Below are 16,283 nucleotides of genomic sequence, written 5' to 3' on the forward strand. Positions count from 1 at the left end.
AATCTTTGGGGAATTAAGTAATTTCATATTTGTAACACAAGCAAACTAGATGATTTGGGCATAACTGCAATCTAACTTCCAAGATAGATCATGAAAATAACAATTTAAAATGTCATATGCCTTATTGAACTTCATTTGTTAACAAACACAGCATGCCATGCTGCTCACTCAGCTATTTGAATGTTTTGGGCTGCCCTCAATCTCCAGACAGTTCAAACTGTAGATCTCCTTCTTCATTTGTAAAATAGATCATCGACTTTGCCATCATGTATCTAAAGCTTTCTAATCTCCATCCAATAACACCACGTGTCTACACTGTAGTCAACTCAATCATGAATAGGCTTCTAACCACAGCATGTCAGCAGCTTAATAAATGATACAAGAGTGTGTCATCAGTACATTTCTCTTGTTCCCCCAAGTTTTACTTCTGAATCAAATTTGATCCCAGAGAGCAGTATACCTGGACATATATTAGTTCCTTGCTTTTAGTAAAAACAACAGCCATGTGAATAACATCTCTGTTTCTTTATGAGGATCCATGTAATAAACTTTTCTCAGAATTTAGTGCAAGTAAAAGTTTATCTAGTCAAACTTCTATGACTCCTTTTATCAGATGAATCCTATTGCTTCCCCTTTTCAGCTCCTACTAGAGAGCTCAAAGCCAATGACTATGCTCACTTTCTCACCCCAGCTTCTTGTAACATTGACCTGGATCTTTCTTTAAATAGTCTCTGATCTCCTTTTTATATCTACAATTTTTACCATTTTATTTTGTCTTAATTTTTTTAAAAATATATTTTATTGATTTTTTACAGAGAGGAAAGGAGAGGGATAGAGAGTTAGAAACATCGATCAGCTGCCTCCTGCACACCTCCTACTGGGGATGTGCCCGCAACCAAGGTACGTGCCCTTGACCGGACTCGAACCCAGGACCTTTCAGTCCGCAGGCTGATGCTCTATCCACTGAGCCAAACCGGTTTCGGCTTGTCTTAATTTTAAAAAGCTAACCCAAATTTGGGGAATGATTAGGTAAAGGGTAAAAAAGTATATAGTTATAACTTGGACATATATAACCTAGAGTTCCCAGTTTTTAAAACATGTATGGGAATGAGTCATTTCACAGCATACAAATTCCTAACTAAGCGAGGTACATAGGCAAAAGTGATTAAGGCAAGGGTTATGGTGTCTTATCACCCTAGCACTTAAAAAAAGAGTGAATAGTTTAAATTACTACAGAAGATAGTATGCCAAGTATTTCTCCATTTAATCTGGTAAATGAACATGGAGGATCAGACATTGTGGTGTGTGCTGCGCATTCAGAGGAAGAAAGCCCCTGACTTGAAGCAGTGTATTGTCTAGTGAGGGAGACCAAAAAGAACACAAATCACAGAATAATATGCTTTTAATAAAAGTAGGAATGGACATGGGTATTGTGAAAGAACCTAGGAAGGACTCCAAAGACAAATCACAAAAACTTTCCAGTAGGGATGGTGCCTGAGCTGAGACTTAAAACACTAGAGGAGTTAGCCAGTCCAAGGAGGGAAGAGGGGATGACTGTTTGGGGTAGACATACCATGTGTAAAGGTGCAGAAGCTATAGGGCACATACAGCATTCTGGATACTCAAAGGAGTTGGGCCTGGCAAGAGCATAGGATGAGAGTTGGGGTGTGAGAAGAGAGCCACTTCCTGTCTTTTAGGAATCTTTTATACGTCTTTATTTTTTAATATGTTCTTATTGATTTGAGAGAGGAAAGGTGAAAGAGAGATAGAAACTGATGACAGAGAAACATCGATAGGCTGCCTCCTGCACACCCCCTACTGGGAATGGAGCCCAACTTGGGCATGTGCCCTGACCAGGAATCTAACCGGTGACCTCCCTTGGTGCATGGGATGACGCTCAACCAACTGAGCCCCATGGGCTGGGCTCTTTCTGTATTTTTACTGTTGGCGCTATTACAGATGTCCCCATTTCCCCCTTTTATAAGTCTTATAGGAGACTTACACAATATAGAAGCCTTAACAGGAGTTCGGTTTACTAAAGAATTTGTATTTTACACTAAACTATTTGGGAGCCTCAGAATGACTTTAAGCTAAGACCTAATATGATCAGATTTACATTTTAGAAATCTGATTTGCATCTAGAAAAATTTCTCTGGTGACTGGAGAATGAAGGCCATACTGGAGGGTTAGAAACCCATGGCTGTGCTGGCAATCCAAGTGAGAAGACATAAGGCCTTGCGTACATACAGGTGGAGATAACTCGAATGCAGGCACCTCTGCTTCCTGTAATGGTGGACTAGGCAAGTGGGTCAACTCTCATACTAGAGATAATTTAAAAATAGGATGAAATATAAAAAGCATTTTCCTAAAGACATAAAAGAACTAATGAGCAAGTGAGGAACTGCTGCACCAAGATCTAGGAGAAGACAGACCAAGAGGTGATGAGTCCAGAATTTGCCCAGGCCAAGTGGTAGCCAAGAGACTGAGCAACATTTCCAGCAGCCAAATACATTTTGATCCTAAATCTTGGGTTTGCAGCCTGTTCAATTCAAGGGGTCTGTGAACCTGGTTAAGAAAAAAATTACATCTTCCTTTTTACTAGCTTCTAAATGAAGCTTAGACTTTCCTTTTGTTATGAATCTAGGCCACAAGCCATAGCAATATTAGCAGTACTACTTGTGACTTTCTTTTACCAACAGAAATGAGATATTTTCATACCACATTTGCAGTTGTTGAAATTTTTGCTACTATAAACACTGCTGCATTGAATAGCCTTGTGTCTGTGTCATTTAATTTGTGTGTAGGGATATCTGTAAGATAAGTAGGATTGCAGTGGTACCTTCTCTATTGTGCATGCTAATCCTCTGTTGGTTGTGTACTTTGCAGATACATTCTGCTAGTCTGTGCTGTGCTTGTTGGCTTTTCTTATTGTGTCCTTTATCATGAGAAGTAGTCAATTGAATACATACTCAATTTTCTTTATGGTTTGTGCTTCTTATGTATTACTTTAGGAACCTTTCCTCATCCCAACAACATCAATATAGTTTCCAATATTTTCTTTGAAAACTTTAAAGTTTTGTTTTTCACCTAAAATTAATTTGGGGATATGGTATAATGTAGGAATATAAACTTTTTCCAATATGGGTGGCCACTTGTCCTAGTATCATTTATTGAATAGTCCATTCTTTCCCTCATTAGTCTATTAGTTTTTTCTTATTCTAAAACCACACTGTTTTCATTATCTTTTAGTTTTAACTTGTTTTAAATTGCTAAAATAGATGTCATTGTAAATAGTTTGGAAAGAAAAGAAAAGCTGAGGGGAAAAAATAAAAATCTCACCATTCTAAAATAACCACCAATAAAATGTTGTGTATGCTTCCTTTTTGATGCTACAGTTAAATGATTGAGCAAAATGATAAAATGTATGGAAAACAGGCCTAATGAGTAAAGGAAGGAATTCTTTAGCTTAAATAGGGGAGCACAGGAAAAATAAAATATGTTCTTAAGAATAAAGAATTTTTAGAATAATGCTAAACAGTAGTTCGTTTTTTAAAAAGACCTAGCAAGAATAAAATTATGTCTAAAGAAATGTACTCTGAACATGAGGCAAGCCTCTGGACTACCTAGAAGCCAAAATAATGAACAAGGTAGTTGTTATGGACTAAATGTTTGTATCCCCAACCCCAAACATGATGGTATTTGGAGGCAAGGTCTTTGGAGATGAGGCCATGAGGGTGAGACCTCAATAATGGGATTAGTGCCCTTATATGAAGAGGAATCGACCAAAGCCATCTCATCTTTCCACCATGTGAGGATACAGCAAGAAGGTGGCCATCTGCAAGCCAGGAAGAGAGCTCTCACCAGGATCTCGCACATCCAGCCTTCAGAACTGTGAAAAACAAATGTCTGTTTTTCAAGTCACCCAATCTATGGTATTTTGTTGTAGTGGCCCAAATTAAGACAGCAATCGAGATCCATGGCATTTCCATCCCTGGGAAACCCTGGGAAAGGTGTAGCTCCGCCCTCTGTCAGATGGGAGCAGCAGCCCTTACCGCTTGTCATTCACAGTCAACCAAGATGCCTTAGACTTCAGTGACCTTTGAGATGAAACTGCTTAATTTTAGTGAATTAGCTCTAACAGCCAGGGGTCTGGACATGATGATCCATCAGTCCATGTGGTAATTAGAGGCACACTAGATCTGATGACCCAGTTTGATCCTGGTTTTTAAGAGACAAATTAGTCTTGTGGGGTTAAAAATTCAGAAAGAAATGGTTAGGAAATTATTTAATTGAAAGGAAGAAGGAAGGAATCAAAACAAGTATTGTTTTTAATATATGTTAAAAGACCAAAATTTTTCTATTATTATGACTAGTAGGAGGAAAGCAATGGAAAAGAAACTGGGAGTCTCATAAAAATCAAGCTGCTTTTCTAAAGCAGAAATTGACACACTCGGGAACATGAAGGGAGAAAAAAAGGGAAAAGTGACAAGTGACGAAGAAGACCAAACCTAGAACTTTTTATGAAGAGGAAAGAGACCTATATTGTATCATGAAGAAAAGGTGGGTTTTTGTTTTGTTTTGTTTTGTTTTGTTTTTTGTCATCCAGATAACAGAATCCTGGAATGGTCTATCAAAGAAGATTGTGGCAGCTAGGGTGTTAGAAATGCCAAAAAGAGTAACAGATGTTTTTCTGTCCTGAAAAGGTTTAAACACTTGCTTGTATAACACATGTAAAGGGCAGGACCAGAAAATCTCCTGTGTTTTCTTCCAGTTTTCAATCTGCCAGCAGCCCAGCAGTCTTTTGCAGGTTGACAAGAAGTCCCACGTGTGTCTCTTTCAGAAAATTAACACCAGTTCCTTACATTTTCGATATGCTTTTTGTTTTCCAAATGTTTTGACAAGGGGCAGGGTACAATGAAATGATCCCGGGATTTAGAGTCAGAAAACTAGGCTCGAGTCCTGAATCTGCATTTTTATTAACTCGGGAACCTTGGAGAAATTACTTACTTCTCTGTACAATAGGGGTAATAATAATGCCAACATAACAAGGTTGTTGCCAGGGAAAAGTGAGATGAGGTCTGAAAGGATTTGGAGAACTCGAAAATATTTTGCATTATAAATAGTTAAATCATTATTGTCTTCATCTGCTGTACATTGATGTAGAGAGGTACCACTTTCCCATTGGCAGGTGTATCAGAGCTTTCCCATGATCACCAGGAAGTGATTTGGCCAAGACTGGAACTTACCACTTCTAACTCAGAAAATCGGTTCTCTTTCCCTGACCCCACACGGCTTGTCAAGCAGAAATATGTTCTGGCCTTGCACCCTTCAGATGGCACTGACACACGCAATCCCTGCCCAACTGCCCAGTTTCCAACTGTGTTAAGTGCTAAGGCTGCTTAGTTTGTGGGAGATCTTTTCCAGTTCTCACTTTGGTTGAATATGTTCTTCTGACTTAAGGTCTCTTTGTGGGTGAAAAGCTTCTAGAATCTTTGAGACCTTTGCATACGCGTGCATGCACCTGTGTGTTTAAACAGACTTGGCAGGTTTAGGTGTGCGGGACAGATGCGCAAAATCCTGATAAAAGGTCAAAATAATTGACTGAAGAAATCACTCTGTCAGTCTACATTCGCTTTGATGTTGGTGCCAGGGTCACGCGGAGCTAGATGCTTGGCCTTAGCCAATGCAAATAGAGAAAAACAAACTTTTACACAATGTAGGTCAATTGAAAACCTAGAACTAATTGAAAGTCCCAAGAACAAGAGAAAAAGAAGAGAAATCTAGAAAAATTCTGTTCCCCCCAAAATAACTTCACACATAAAATAACAGAAAAGTAGATAGTAGAGAAATAAACACAACTATAACAGACTGATCTCAACAAAGCAAAATAGGGCTATCGCTAGAATTATCAATATAGACTTGAAGGCAAAAAGATTAACTAAGATAAAGAGGTTTGCCATCTATTAATATAAGATAAAATCACCAAGAAAATATAATAGTATTCAGCCTTCACATACCAAATAAAACAGTGTTACACTAATATAAATCATAAACTGTTAGAGAATATATGAATTTGAGAATAACAATCATCATAGGAGACTTGAATAGTTCAAGTGGAGAAAACACTTCCTTTTTAAAGAAAATTTGTTTACATACTAGCCAACAAAGAAAATCTCCTTTCTGTCTGTTGGCTGACTACTCCCACATGTGCTTTATCTACATATTATAAATAAAATGTAAAACATTTTCCGACACTATAAACTCTAAAGGGCGGGTACTAGCGCCTGAACGTATGTTGAAAGCACTCCATAACATAAGATGAATAAATCACTGAACAACATTGTTGAATGCATTACCAGTATCACATATGTCATGCTGCAGGCATCACCAAGTACAATCACACCCAAAAGTACCTGCTCTGTCCTGCACCTTCCTCCTCAATGCTACCTAGGGACAGACCCCTGGGGCTTTGTGGACCCTGGTAGCTGTACACACTAAAGGTTCTCTTCTCTCTGTCAGCAAACGCCAGTTTTTGTGCTAATTCCTGCAATTCACTAGGTCTGCACCCTGATCTTTCCTTTACCCATGGGAGAAGTGTCACCCCCAGAAATGAGCACCACAGAAAATGTTTTCCTGGCCTGTGGCAGGTAGAAGAGTGTCATGACAAAGTGGGATTTTGGAAACCCCTCCAGGTGTTGTCAGAGGAGTGGAGCCAGGGGATTTGTCAGTAAGGACTTGCCTGTCTGGTGGGCTTTGGTTGTTAAACAGTAGGCAGGGCTGGCACGTTTCAGAGGTCCCAGCGTAGAGCAATCACTATGATAGTACTCTAATCAGAATCAGCTTACTGAGGCCCAAATTAATCCAGTGTCATCTGTCCCCTGACTGGCTCACTAATCCAACAGTGATTTAGTAATAATGATAGTCATATTCTATCATCTCCTTCTCATTTATTGGCTAGAGTAATTACTCTTTACATATCTTGGATATTTACACATAGTAAAGGTGAAGAGATTTTTAAAACAACCCTCCCTGAAAAAGTTTTCTGAAAATACTGAATGTTTAATAGAAGCCAAAGAGTGGGGAATTAATAAAAATCTTGATCCTTAGTCTCTGGTTTTGGCTCTTCCTAACTGACTTCTGACTTCTCACTTGAGATTAGTCCAGTTAGGACTATGTAGGAATGCAACCTCATGGCATTTGAGTGGTGGTGGCACTCTGGGGTAGCACTGGTTTGGTTTTGTTAGTGTACGTGTGTGTGTGTGTGTGTGTGTGTGTGTGTGTGTGTGTGTGAGAGAGAGAGAGAGAGAGAGAGAGAGAGAGAGAGAGAGAGAGAGAGAGTTTGCATCTTGCAGTGGGGGCCAGGGTATACTTCTTTTTTTTTTAATATATTTTATTGATTTTTACAGAGAGGAAGGGAGAGGGATAGAGAGTTAGAAACATCGATGAGAGAGAAACATCAATCAGCTGCCTCCTCCACACCTCCTACTGGGGATGTGCTCGCAACCAAGGTACATGCCCTTGACCAGAATCGAACCTGGGACCTTTCAGTCCACAGGCTGACGCTCTATCCACTGAGCCAAACCAGTTAGGGCCAGGGTATACTTCTTACCTTGGGAAAATTTTCCCTGACCACTTTCTGTGGGCTTTATTTTCCCTCATGGCTTGACCAGCTCTGTCCAATAGTAGGATTAAGCAATCTACATATTATGAAATATAATTTTTAGTAGCCACATTAAATAAAGTAAAAACAGGTGAAAGTAATTTTAGTTGTATATTTTCACCCAGTAGAGCCAAGCTATTATGATTTATAAATGTCATCAGCGTAAACATTAAGTTGGTTTACATTTTTTGTACTGAGTCCAGAAGTCCAGTTTGTACATTCCATTTATAACAAACTCTTGCTTTAGATTTTATAAGATTCACAGCCATCAAATAATATTCACATAAATAAGTTATTCAAATATATTTAAAAGTTTCCCACTTAAAGATCATGTCAGATAAACAATGCAAAGTTCCTTTTGGGTCTAGTAACAAAGGAATCATTGTGACCTTAGCCTAGAATGGTAAGGGCAGGTGGCAGTGCGGCTGAGGCTGATCTGAGGAGGTGGGTGAAGGTGAGGCCACAGAGACACATGCTGCAGATGACCTTTCTCAATGATTCGCAACTAAGGGATGGGAGTAGGAAAAGTAGTGGTTGAAGAGGGGTCCAGGGAGAGCAGGTGAGAAATTTCCATGTAGTCAGGAAAGACTTGCAGCTCTGTAAATGCTGAGGGAAGGATTCAGTTCATAAAGAGAGATTAAAAGTACAGGGGCACCCTAGCCGTTTGGCTCAGTGGATAGAGCAACAGCCCTCAGACTGAAGGGTCCCGGGTTTGATTCTGGTCAAGGGCACCTACCTTTGGTTGCAGGCTCGATCCCCAGCCCTGGTCAGGGTGCATGCGGGAGAGAACCAGTTGATGTTTCTCTCTCACGGTCTCTCCCCATCTCTTCCATTCTCTGGAAAAAAAAAAAAGTCAATGGAAAAATATCTTCAGGTGAGGATTAACAACAAAACTAAGTACACGGGAAATATGGAAATGTTGGTGGGAAGAGCTTAATAAGAAGGAAGAAGAGATGAGATCCAGATCACCATTGGAGAATAAAAGAAATTAAGTATTATTAGAGCAAATTGGGAAGCAATGGAAGCTTATCAGAGATATTTGCCGATTTGGCAAGTACATAGGTAAAATTTCAATCTAGTAGTATTTTACAAGTTTTCTGTGAAATAGCAGACGAATTAAGGGATATCAAATATATACAAAAGGAAAAAGTGGAGAAAATCTGAAACAGGCTTTGGGAAAAATTGAGGAGTAAATATGTCAACACATAAAAAGAAAGTAAAATTTTCAGGCATTATGGGTGTTTCACGATAGATGTAGGTGATTTTGTATTTACAGTGGTATCCAAATATTGTGCAATTATCTTAAGACCAGCTGTAGCTATAGCATGGCAGATAATCAGATCTTTAAATTTGAAGTTTTATACAAGGTAGACATGATGAGTGGTAAAGAATTTTGGATTATTCCAGGGAATTATTGAGATCATAGTCCATGGAATCCAGGATTAATAGGAATGTGTGTGTGTGTTATGTGCTATTGAGTCAGCTCCCGACTCCCAGCAACCCTATGAATGAGTTATGTCCAACAGCCCTGTCTTGTCCTCAACAGCCCTGTCCAGCTCCTGTAGATTCATGCCTATGGCTTCTGTTATGGAGTCAATCCATCTCCTATTTATTATTCCTCTTTTCCTGCTGCCTTCTATTTTTCCCAGGATTATTGTCTTTTCCAAAGAACCATGCCTTCTAATTGATATGAAGTGGGGAAATTAAGATAAGAATCTGGTGATCTGGCATAACTTGCAATCTTGAAGAATGGGTATCTATTGTATGAGTGTTTAAAAATATTAGAAATCAGACATTTGTAGTGGATGAATATGTTTTCTGAATTATTTATTTTTGAACATGACCAAATTTCTGGGATATGGGAGTGAGTCACTAAAAGTGGGTTGCGTGGTGATATCACTAATGATTTTAGCTCTGAAATTCAAGTGGTCAATGGGTTAACCAAATGAATACTCACATAACACAAAAGAAAGGTAGGACTTTGGACTTAGAAAAAGATTGGGTACTGTGTATCATGAGAGAGTACCAAGACTAAATCAGGTGTAGTGAGAGTGACAATGACAAATAGAGAATAAAATCATACTCATAAAGGAGAGGGTCTTATAAGGTGTTGGAGGATAAATGATCTGGACTAGCTTCTGGGTTTTGACCTTGAGCTTTCTGTTTTTGACAAATCTGCTTGATGATTTCCCAGGATGCAAGTCAGATCTATCCCCAGAGGGAGGGTGGAAGTACAAGACAGCTGAAGTAATTGTCCTAAGAAGGCAAGCTTCATTGATCATGTAGATCCAATTTCACGATTTATTTTTATAGAGTAAATGGAAAAGAGATACGATGGTCAAGACTTCACAGAGGAAGTGTCATGATTGGGTAAACCAATCCAAACCAAAGCCTGATTTAAGCATCTCCATCCCATTGAGGATGTCCAGTAACATATTCAAGAGTCCAGTTACGAGAATCACATCCCACCCAGGCAATGAGGTCAGATATCACCAGTGGGAGGAAACCTTGGACAAGCCCCAACAGGTGTGCTGGCAGAAGAGACTCCCAGGACTCCAGGCCTGCAGCAGTGCAGGACAACTCTTAAGTCCTTTTGATCTTACCAAAGCCCTGCAAACACTTGTGCCTAATTGCACAGGTGAGTCCCTGCCTGGTGTTCTCACACGTGGTCCTCACGGCAGCTCCGTGTCCAAACCTGCCGGGACCTCACATGTGGCAGAGATGGTTCCAGGAGCTGGTCTGGGTATCCCACAGCTCCCTTGCAAACAATTTCTGGTAACTGAGAAAGATATCAAGAAACAGGAAAGGAAAATGAAGATGGCAAGAGAGAGACTGGCGAGAGCGTTGATTGCAGACAGACTTGCTAGTGAGACTGAGAAAGTGAGGGACCAAGAAGAACATCCTGGAAAACACTAGGGGAGAAAAGAGAAGACGGTGCAGATGAAATGGAGTACAACACATTATTAATGTCTCTCCGCAGAGTCCCTAATGTTTTCTGGCTTTGAGCTTTTAAAACTTTAAAATATACCAATGGGTTTCTTTATTAAACTTCTTCATGTGACATAGGATATATAGACAGTAATCTTTTTGAGGTGAGAGTTTTGGTTTCAGGTGAAAAGAGAAAGATCTTTCCTTTTCATGTTGTACTCTCATTTTTCTTTGCTGTGTGTGTTATTTACTTGTATTTTAAAGTCAACAGAGAGTTATCAAAGTCATGGGATTACTTAGTGTTTTGCCCTCACAGTCACAGAGTAAAACCTACCAGTCAGAATGGATTGTCCTTTTTGTGTAATATTCCAGTAGATTCCAAAATAGTGTTTTATTAAGGAGCTTTTATATTTATGTTCTAAAATAAGATATCTACTTCTAGGTCTGTATTTTTTCTGTCCTTCGTTGCGCAGTAATTTAGAGTTGCATATAATGAAATACCAGACTTTCCTTCATTTTTTAGATTTATATGTGTTTCAATTGAGTTCATGAAGATTGACATGCCGTTTGGGAGATACAATATCAAGAGACACTGTTTTCAGCATCATTGATCTAACAATGAGCTACTGCTTGTTGGGATTTATTTGTCTACTTACCTGATCAAGCATGTTGTATTGTCAAATCCTCTTTATCATTACTAAATTTGTGTGACATATTTATCACTTCCTGAGAGTAATGCATTAAACAATAATAGAGTATCTATAGTATTCATATCTTCCCTAAAAATGAATTATTTTTAAATTGAATCTTCTCTTCTCTATTCTCCCATGTAGTAATCATCTGAAATTTTAGTTAGAATGTGTTTTAATGTCTTTCATTAAAATTAATACTAATTTAGCTACACTAATTTTCTTTTTTTTTTTTTTTTTTTTCAAATTTTTATTAAGGTATTATATGTGTACATATCTTATCATTGCCCCCCACCCCCACCCCACTCCCATATATGCCCTCACCCCCCAATGTTCTGCATCCATTGGTTACTCTTATATACATGCATATAAGTCCTTCAGTTGATCTCTTATTTCCCCCACCTCTCCCTAACCTTACCACTGTAATTTGACAGTCTGTTTGATGCTTTACTGCCTCTGTAACTATCTTTTTGTTCATCAGTTTATAATGTTTTTCATTATCCCCAAATGAGTGGGATCATGTGGTATTTTTCTTTCATTGACTGGCTTATTTCACTTAGCATAATGTTCTCTAATTCCATCCAAGTGCCTACAAATGGTAGTAATTCCTTCTTTTTTACGGCAGCATAGTATTCCATTGTGTAGATGTACCATAGTTTTCTGATCCAGTCATCTGCTGATGGGCATTTAGGCTGTTTCCAAATCTTAGCTATTGTAAATTGTGCTGCTATGAACATAGGGGTGCATATATCCTTTCTGATTGGTGTTTCTGGTTTCTTAGGATATATTCCTAGGAGTGGGATTACTGGGTCAAATGGGAGTTCCATTTTCAGTTTTTTGAGGAAACTCCATACTGTTCTCCACAGTGGCTGCACCAGTCTGCATTCCCACCAGCAGTGCACGAGGGTTCCTTTTTCTCCGCATCCTCGCCAACACTTGTCGTTTGTTGATTTGTTGATGATAGCCATTCTGACAGGTGTGAGATGGTATCGCATTGTTGTTTTGATTTGCATCTCTCGGATAATTAGTGACTTTGAGCATGTTTTCATGTGTCTCTTGGCCTTCCTTCTGTCTTCTTTCGAAAAGCTTCTATTTAGGTCCGTTGCCCATTTTTTTATTGGATCATTTATCTTCCTTTTATTAAGTTGTATAAGCTGCCTGTAGATGTTGGAAATTAAACCTTTATCAGTGATACCATTTGCAAATATGTTTTCCCATACAGTGGGGTTTCTTGTTGTTTTGTTGATGGTTTCTTTTGCTGTGCAAAAGCTTTTTATTTTGATGTAGTCCCATTTGTTTATTTTCTGTTTGGCTTCCATTACCCTAGGGGCAGTATCACTGAAAAAGTTCTTTTGGCATATGTCTGAGATTTTGCTGCCTGTGGATTCCTCTAGTATTTTTATGGTTTCCCGTCTTATATTTAAGTCCTGTACCCATTTTGAGTTTATTTTTGTGTATGGTGTAAGTTGGTGATCTAGTTTCATTTTTTTGCATGTATCTGTCCAATTTTCCCAACACCATTTATTAAAGAGACTGTCTTGACTCCATTGTATGCTCATGCCTCCTTTGTCAAATATTAAATGCGCATATTGGTTTGGGTCGATATCTGGATTCTCTATTCTGTTCCATTGATCTATATGTCTGTTCTTGTGCCAGTACCAGGCTGTTTTGATGACAATGGCTTTGTAATACAGCTTGAAATCTGGTATTGAGATCCCTCCTACTTTATTCTTCTTTCTCAGGATTGCTGTGGCTATTCGGGGTCTTTTTTTATTCCAGATGAATTTTTGGAGAGTTCTTTCTAGGTCTGTGAAATACGCCGTTGGTATTTTAATGGGGAGTGCATTGAATCTATAGATTGCTTTGGGTAGTATGGACATTTTAATGATGTTGATTCTACCAATCCATGAACATGGTATGTTCTTCCATCTGTTTATATCTTCCTCTATCTCTTTTTTCAGTGTCCTGTAGTTTTCCGCATATAGGTCTTTTACCTCCTTGGTTAGGTTTATTCCTAAGTATCTTAATTTTTTTGGTGCGATGGAAAATGGGATTGCTTTTTTAGTCTCTCTTTCTGTAAGTTCATTGTTGGTGTATAGAAATGCCATAGATTTCTTGGTGTTAATTTTGTATCCTGCTACATTGCCGAATTCATTTATTAAGTCTGTTAGTTTTTTGATGGAGTCTTTCGGGTTTTTTATGTACAATATCATGTCATCTGCAAATAAGGACAGCTTTACTTCTTCTTTTCCAATTTGGATGCCTTTTATTTCTTCTTCTTGTCTAATTGCAGTGGCTAATACTTCCAGTACTATGTCAAACAGGAGTGGTGAGAGTGGGCATCCCTGTCTTGTTCCTGTTCTTAGGGGAAATGGTTTTAGTTTTTGCCCATTGAGTATGATGTTAGCTGTGGGTTTATCATATATAGCTTTTATGATGTTGAGGTATGATCCTTCTATTCCCACCTTGTTGAGAGTTTTTATCAAGAAAGGGTGTTGGATTTTGTCAAATGCTTTTTCTGCATCAATTGATATGACTATGTGATTTTTATCTCTCAATTTGTTTATGTGATGTATCACATTTATTGATTTGCGGATATTGAACCATCCTTGCATTCCTGGGATAAATCCTACTTGGTCATGGTGTATGATCTTTCTGATGTACTGCTGGATCCTATTTGCTAGAATTTTATTGAGGATTTTGGCATCTACATTCATGAGGGATATTGGCCTGTAATTCTCCTTCATTGTGTTGTCTTTATCTGGTTTTTGTATTAGGGTGATGCTGGCTTCATAGAAGGAGCTGGGAAGTGTTCCTTCCTCTTGAATTTTTTGGAATAGTCTGAGGAGGATAGGTTTTAGTTCTTCCTTGAATGTTTGGTAGAACTCTCCTGTGAAGCCGTCTGGCCCCGGGCTTTTGTTTGCCGGAAGCTCTTTGATGACTGCTTCAATTTCTTTCATAGTTACTGGCATGTTGAGCTGTTTAGATTCTTCCTGATTGAGTTTTGGAAGGTTATATTTTTCTAGGAATATGTCCATTTCCTCCAGGTTGTCCAGTTTGTTGGAATAGAGTTGTTCGTAGTATTTTTTAACAATCCTTTGTATTTCGGCGGGATCTGTTGTTATTTCACCTCTTTCATTTCTGATCTTGTTTATTTGGGTCCTCTCCCTTTGCTTCTTGGTGAGCCTGGCTAGAGGTTCATCAATCTTGTTTATCCTTTCAAAGAACCAGCTCTTGGTTTTGTTGATCTTTTGTATTGTTTCTTTGGTCTCTATGTCGTTTATCTGTGCTCTGATCTTTATTATTTCCTTCCTTCTGCTTACACTGGGCTTTTCTTGTTGCTCTTTTTCTAACTCTTTGAGTTGTTGGGTTAGGTAATTTATTACCCCTGTTTCTTGTTTTTTGCAGTAGGCTTGTAGAGCTATGAACTTCCCTCTCAAGACTGCTTTCGCTGTGTCCCATAGATTTTGGATTGTAGTGTTTTCATTGTCATTTGTTGTCATGATGTTTTTTATTTCTTCTTTGATCTCTCTGGTAACCCAGTCATGGTTTAATAGCATGCTGTTTAGTCTCCATGTGTTTGATTTCTTTGGGTTGTTTTTATTGTAGTTGATTTCCAGTTTTATGCCACTGTGGTCTGAGAAGATGCTTGATATGATTTCTATCTTCTTGAATTTGAAGAGACTTTGCCTATGTCCCAACATATGGTCTATCTTTGAAAATGACCCATGTGCGCTTGAGAAGAATGTATATTCTGTGGCTTTGGGGTGAAATGTTCTGAAGATGTCAATTAATTCCATCTGGTCTAGTGAGTCATTTAGGATTGATGTTTCTTTGCTGATGTTTTGTTTAGAGGATTTGTCCAATGGTGATAGTGGGGTATTAAAGTCTCCTACTATGATTGTATTGCTGTCAATGTCTCCCTTAATATCCTCCAGGAGTTTTTTTATGTATTTGGGTGCTCCTGTATTGGGTGCATATATGTTTACCAGAGTTATTTCTTCTTGTTGGATTGCTCCCTTTAGTATTATGAAATGGCCTTCCTTATCTCTTGTTATGTCCTTCAGTTTGAGATCTAATTTGTCAGAAATAAGTATTGCTACCCCAGCTTTTTTTTCAGTTCCATTTGCCTGGAAAACCTTTTTCCATCCCTTCACCCTCAGTCTGTGTGCGTCTTTTTTTCTGAGGTGGGTTTCTTGTAGACAGCAGATATGTGGGTCGTGTTTTCTTATCCAATCCGTTACCCTATGTCTTTTGATTGGGGCATTTAATCCATTTACATTTAAAGTTATTATTGATAGGTACTTATTTGTCGCCATTCCTATTCTTTACCCCTGTGTTACTTCTTCGCTTCCTGTTTCTTTCTTTCTTTCTTTTTTTTTTTTTTTACAGTAGACCCTTTAGCATTTCTTGCATTGCTGGTTTGGTGGTAATAAATTCCCTTAGTCCTTTTTTGTCTGTGAAGCTCCTGATTTCACCTTCAATTTTGATTGACAGCCTTGCTGGGTACAGTATTCTTGGATTCAGCCCCTTCCTTTGCATGACTTTGTATATTTCATTCCATTCCCTTCTGGCCTGATGAGTTTCTGTTGAGAAATCAGTTGCTAGTCTGATGGGGGTTCCTTTGTATGTAACTTTCTGTCTCTCTCTTGCTGCTTTTAAGATTCTTACTTTGTCATTGGTGTTTGCCAATTTAATTATAATGTGCCTTGGCGTCGGTCTTTTGGGGTTCATTTTGCTTGGGACTCTGTGAGCTTCTTGGATTTGTGTGGGTTTTTTCTTCCCTATATCTGGGAAATTTTCTGTCATTATTTCTTCAAAGAGGTTTTCTATTCCTTGCTCAGCTTCCTTTCCTTCTGGAACCCCTATTATGCGGATGTTGTTTTGTTTCGTGTTGTCCCAAAGTTCCCTTAGACTCTCCTCCTGCCTTTTAATTTTTTTTTCTAGAAGTTGCTTTTCTTGGGTATTTTTTTCCATCTTGTCTTCTAGCTCACTGATGCGGTCCT

The 16,283-nt window shown here is 38.6% G+C and overlaps 1 protein-coding gene across 1 annotated transcript; it reads left to right on the top strand.

The window, feature by feature from the left end:
• Window positions 1-9,994: 9,994 nt before the first annotated feature.
• On the top strand, window positions 9,995-10,576 carry MBD3L1 (methyl-CpG binding domain protein 3 like 1; the record flags this gene model as incomplete). The annotated part of the gene is made up of 1 exon (XM_080661386.1): window positions 9,995-10,576. The coding sequence occupies one exon, from the start codon at window positions 9,995-9,997 to the stop codon at window positions 10,574-10,576; it is 582 nt and encodes a 193-aa protein (XP_080517512.1).
• Between the last annotated feature and the right edge of the window lie 5,707 nt (window positions 10,577-16,283).

Source organism: Plecotus auritus (assembly GCF_963455305.1).
Source record: "Plecotus auritus genome assembly, chromosome: 3".
Taxonomy (NCBI): Eukaryota; Metazoa; Chordata; class Mammalia; order Chiroptera; family Vespertilionidae; genus Plecotus; species Plecotus auritus.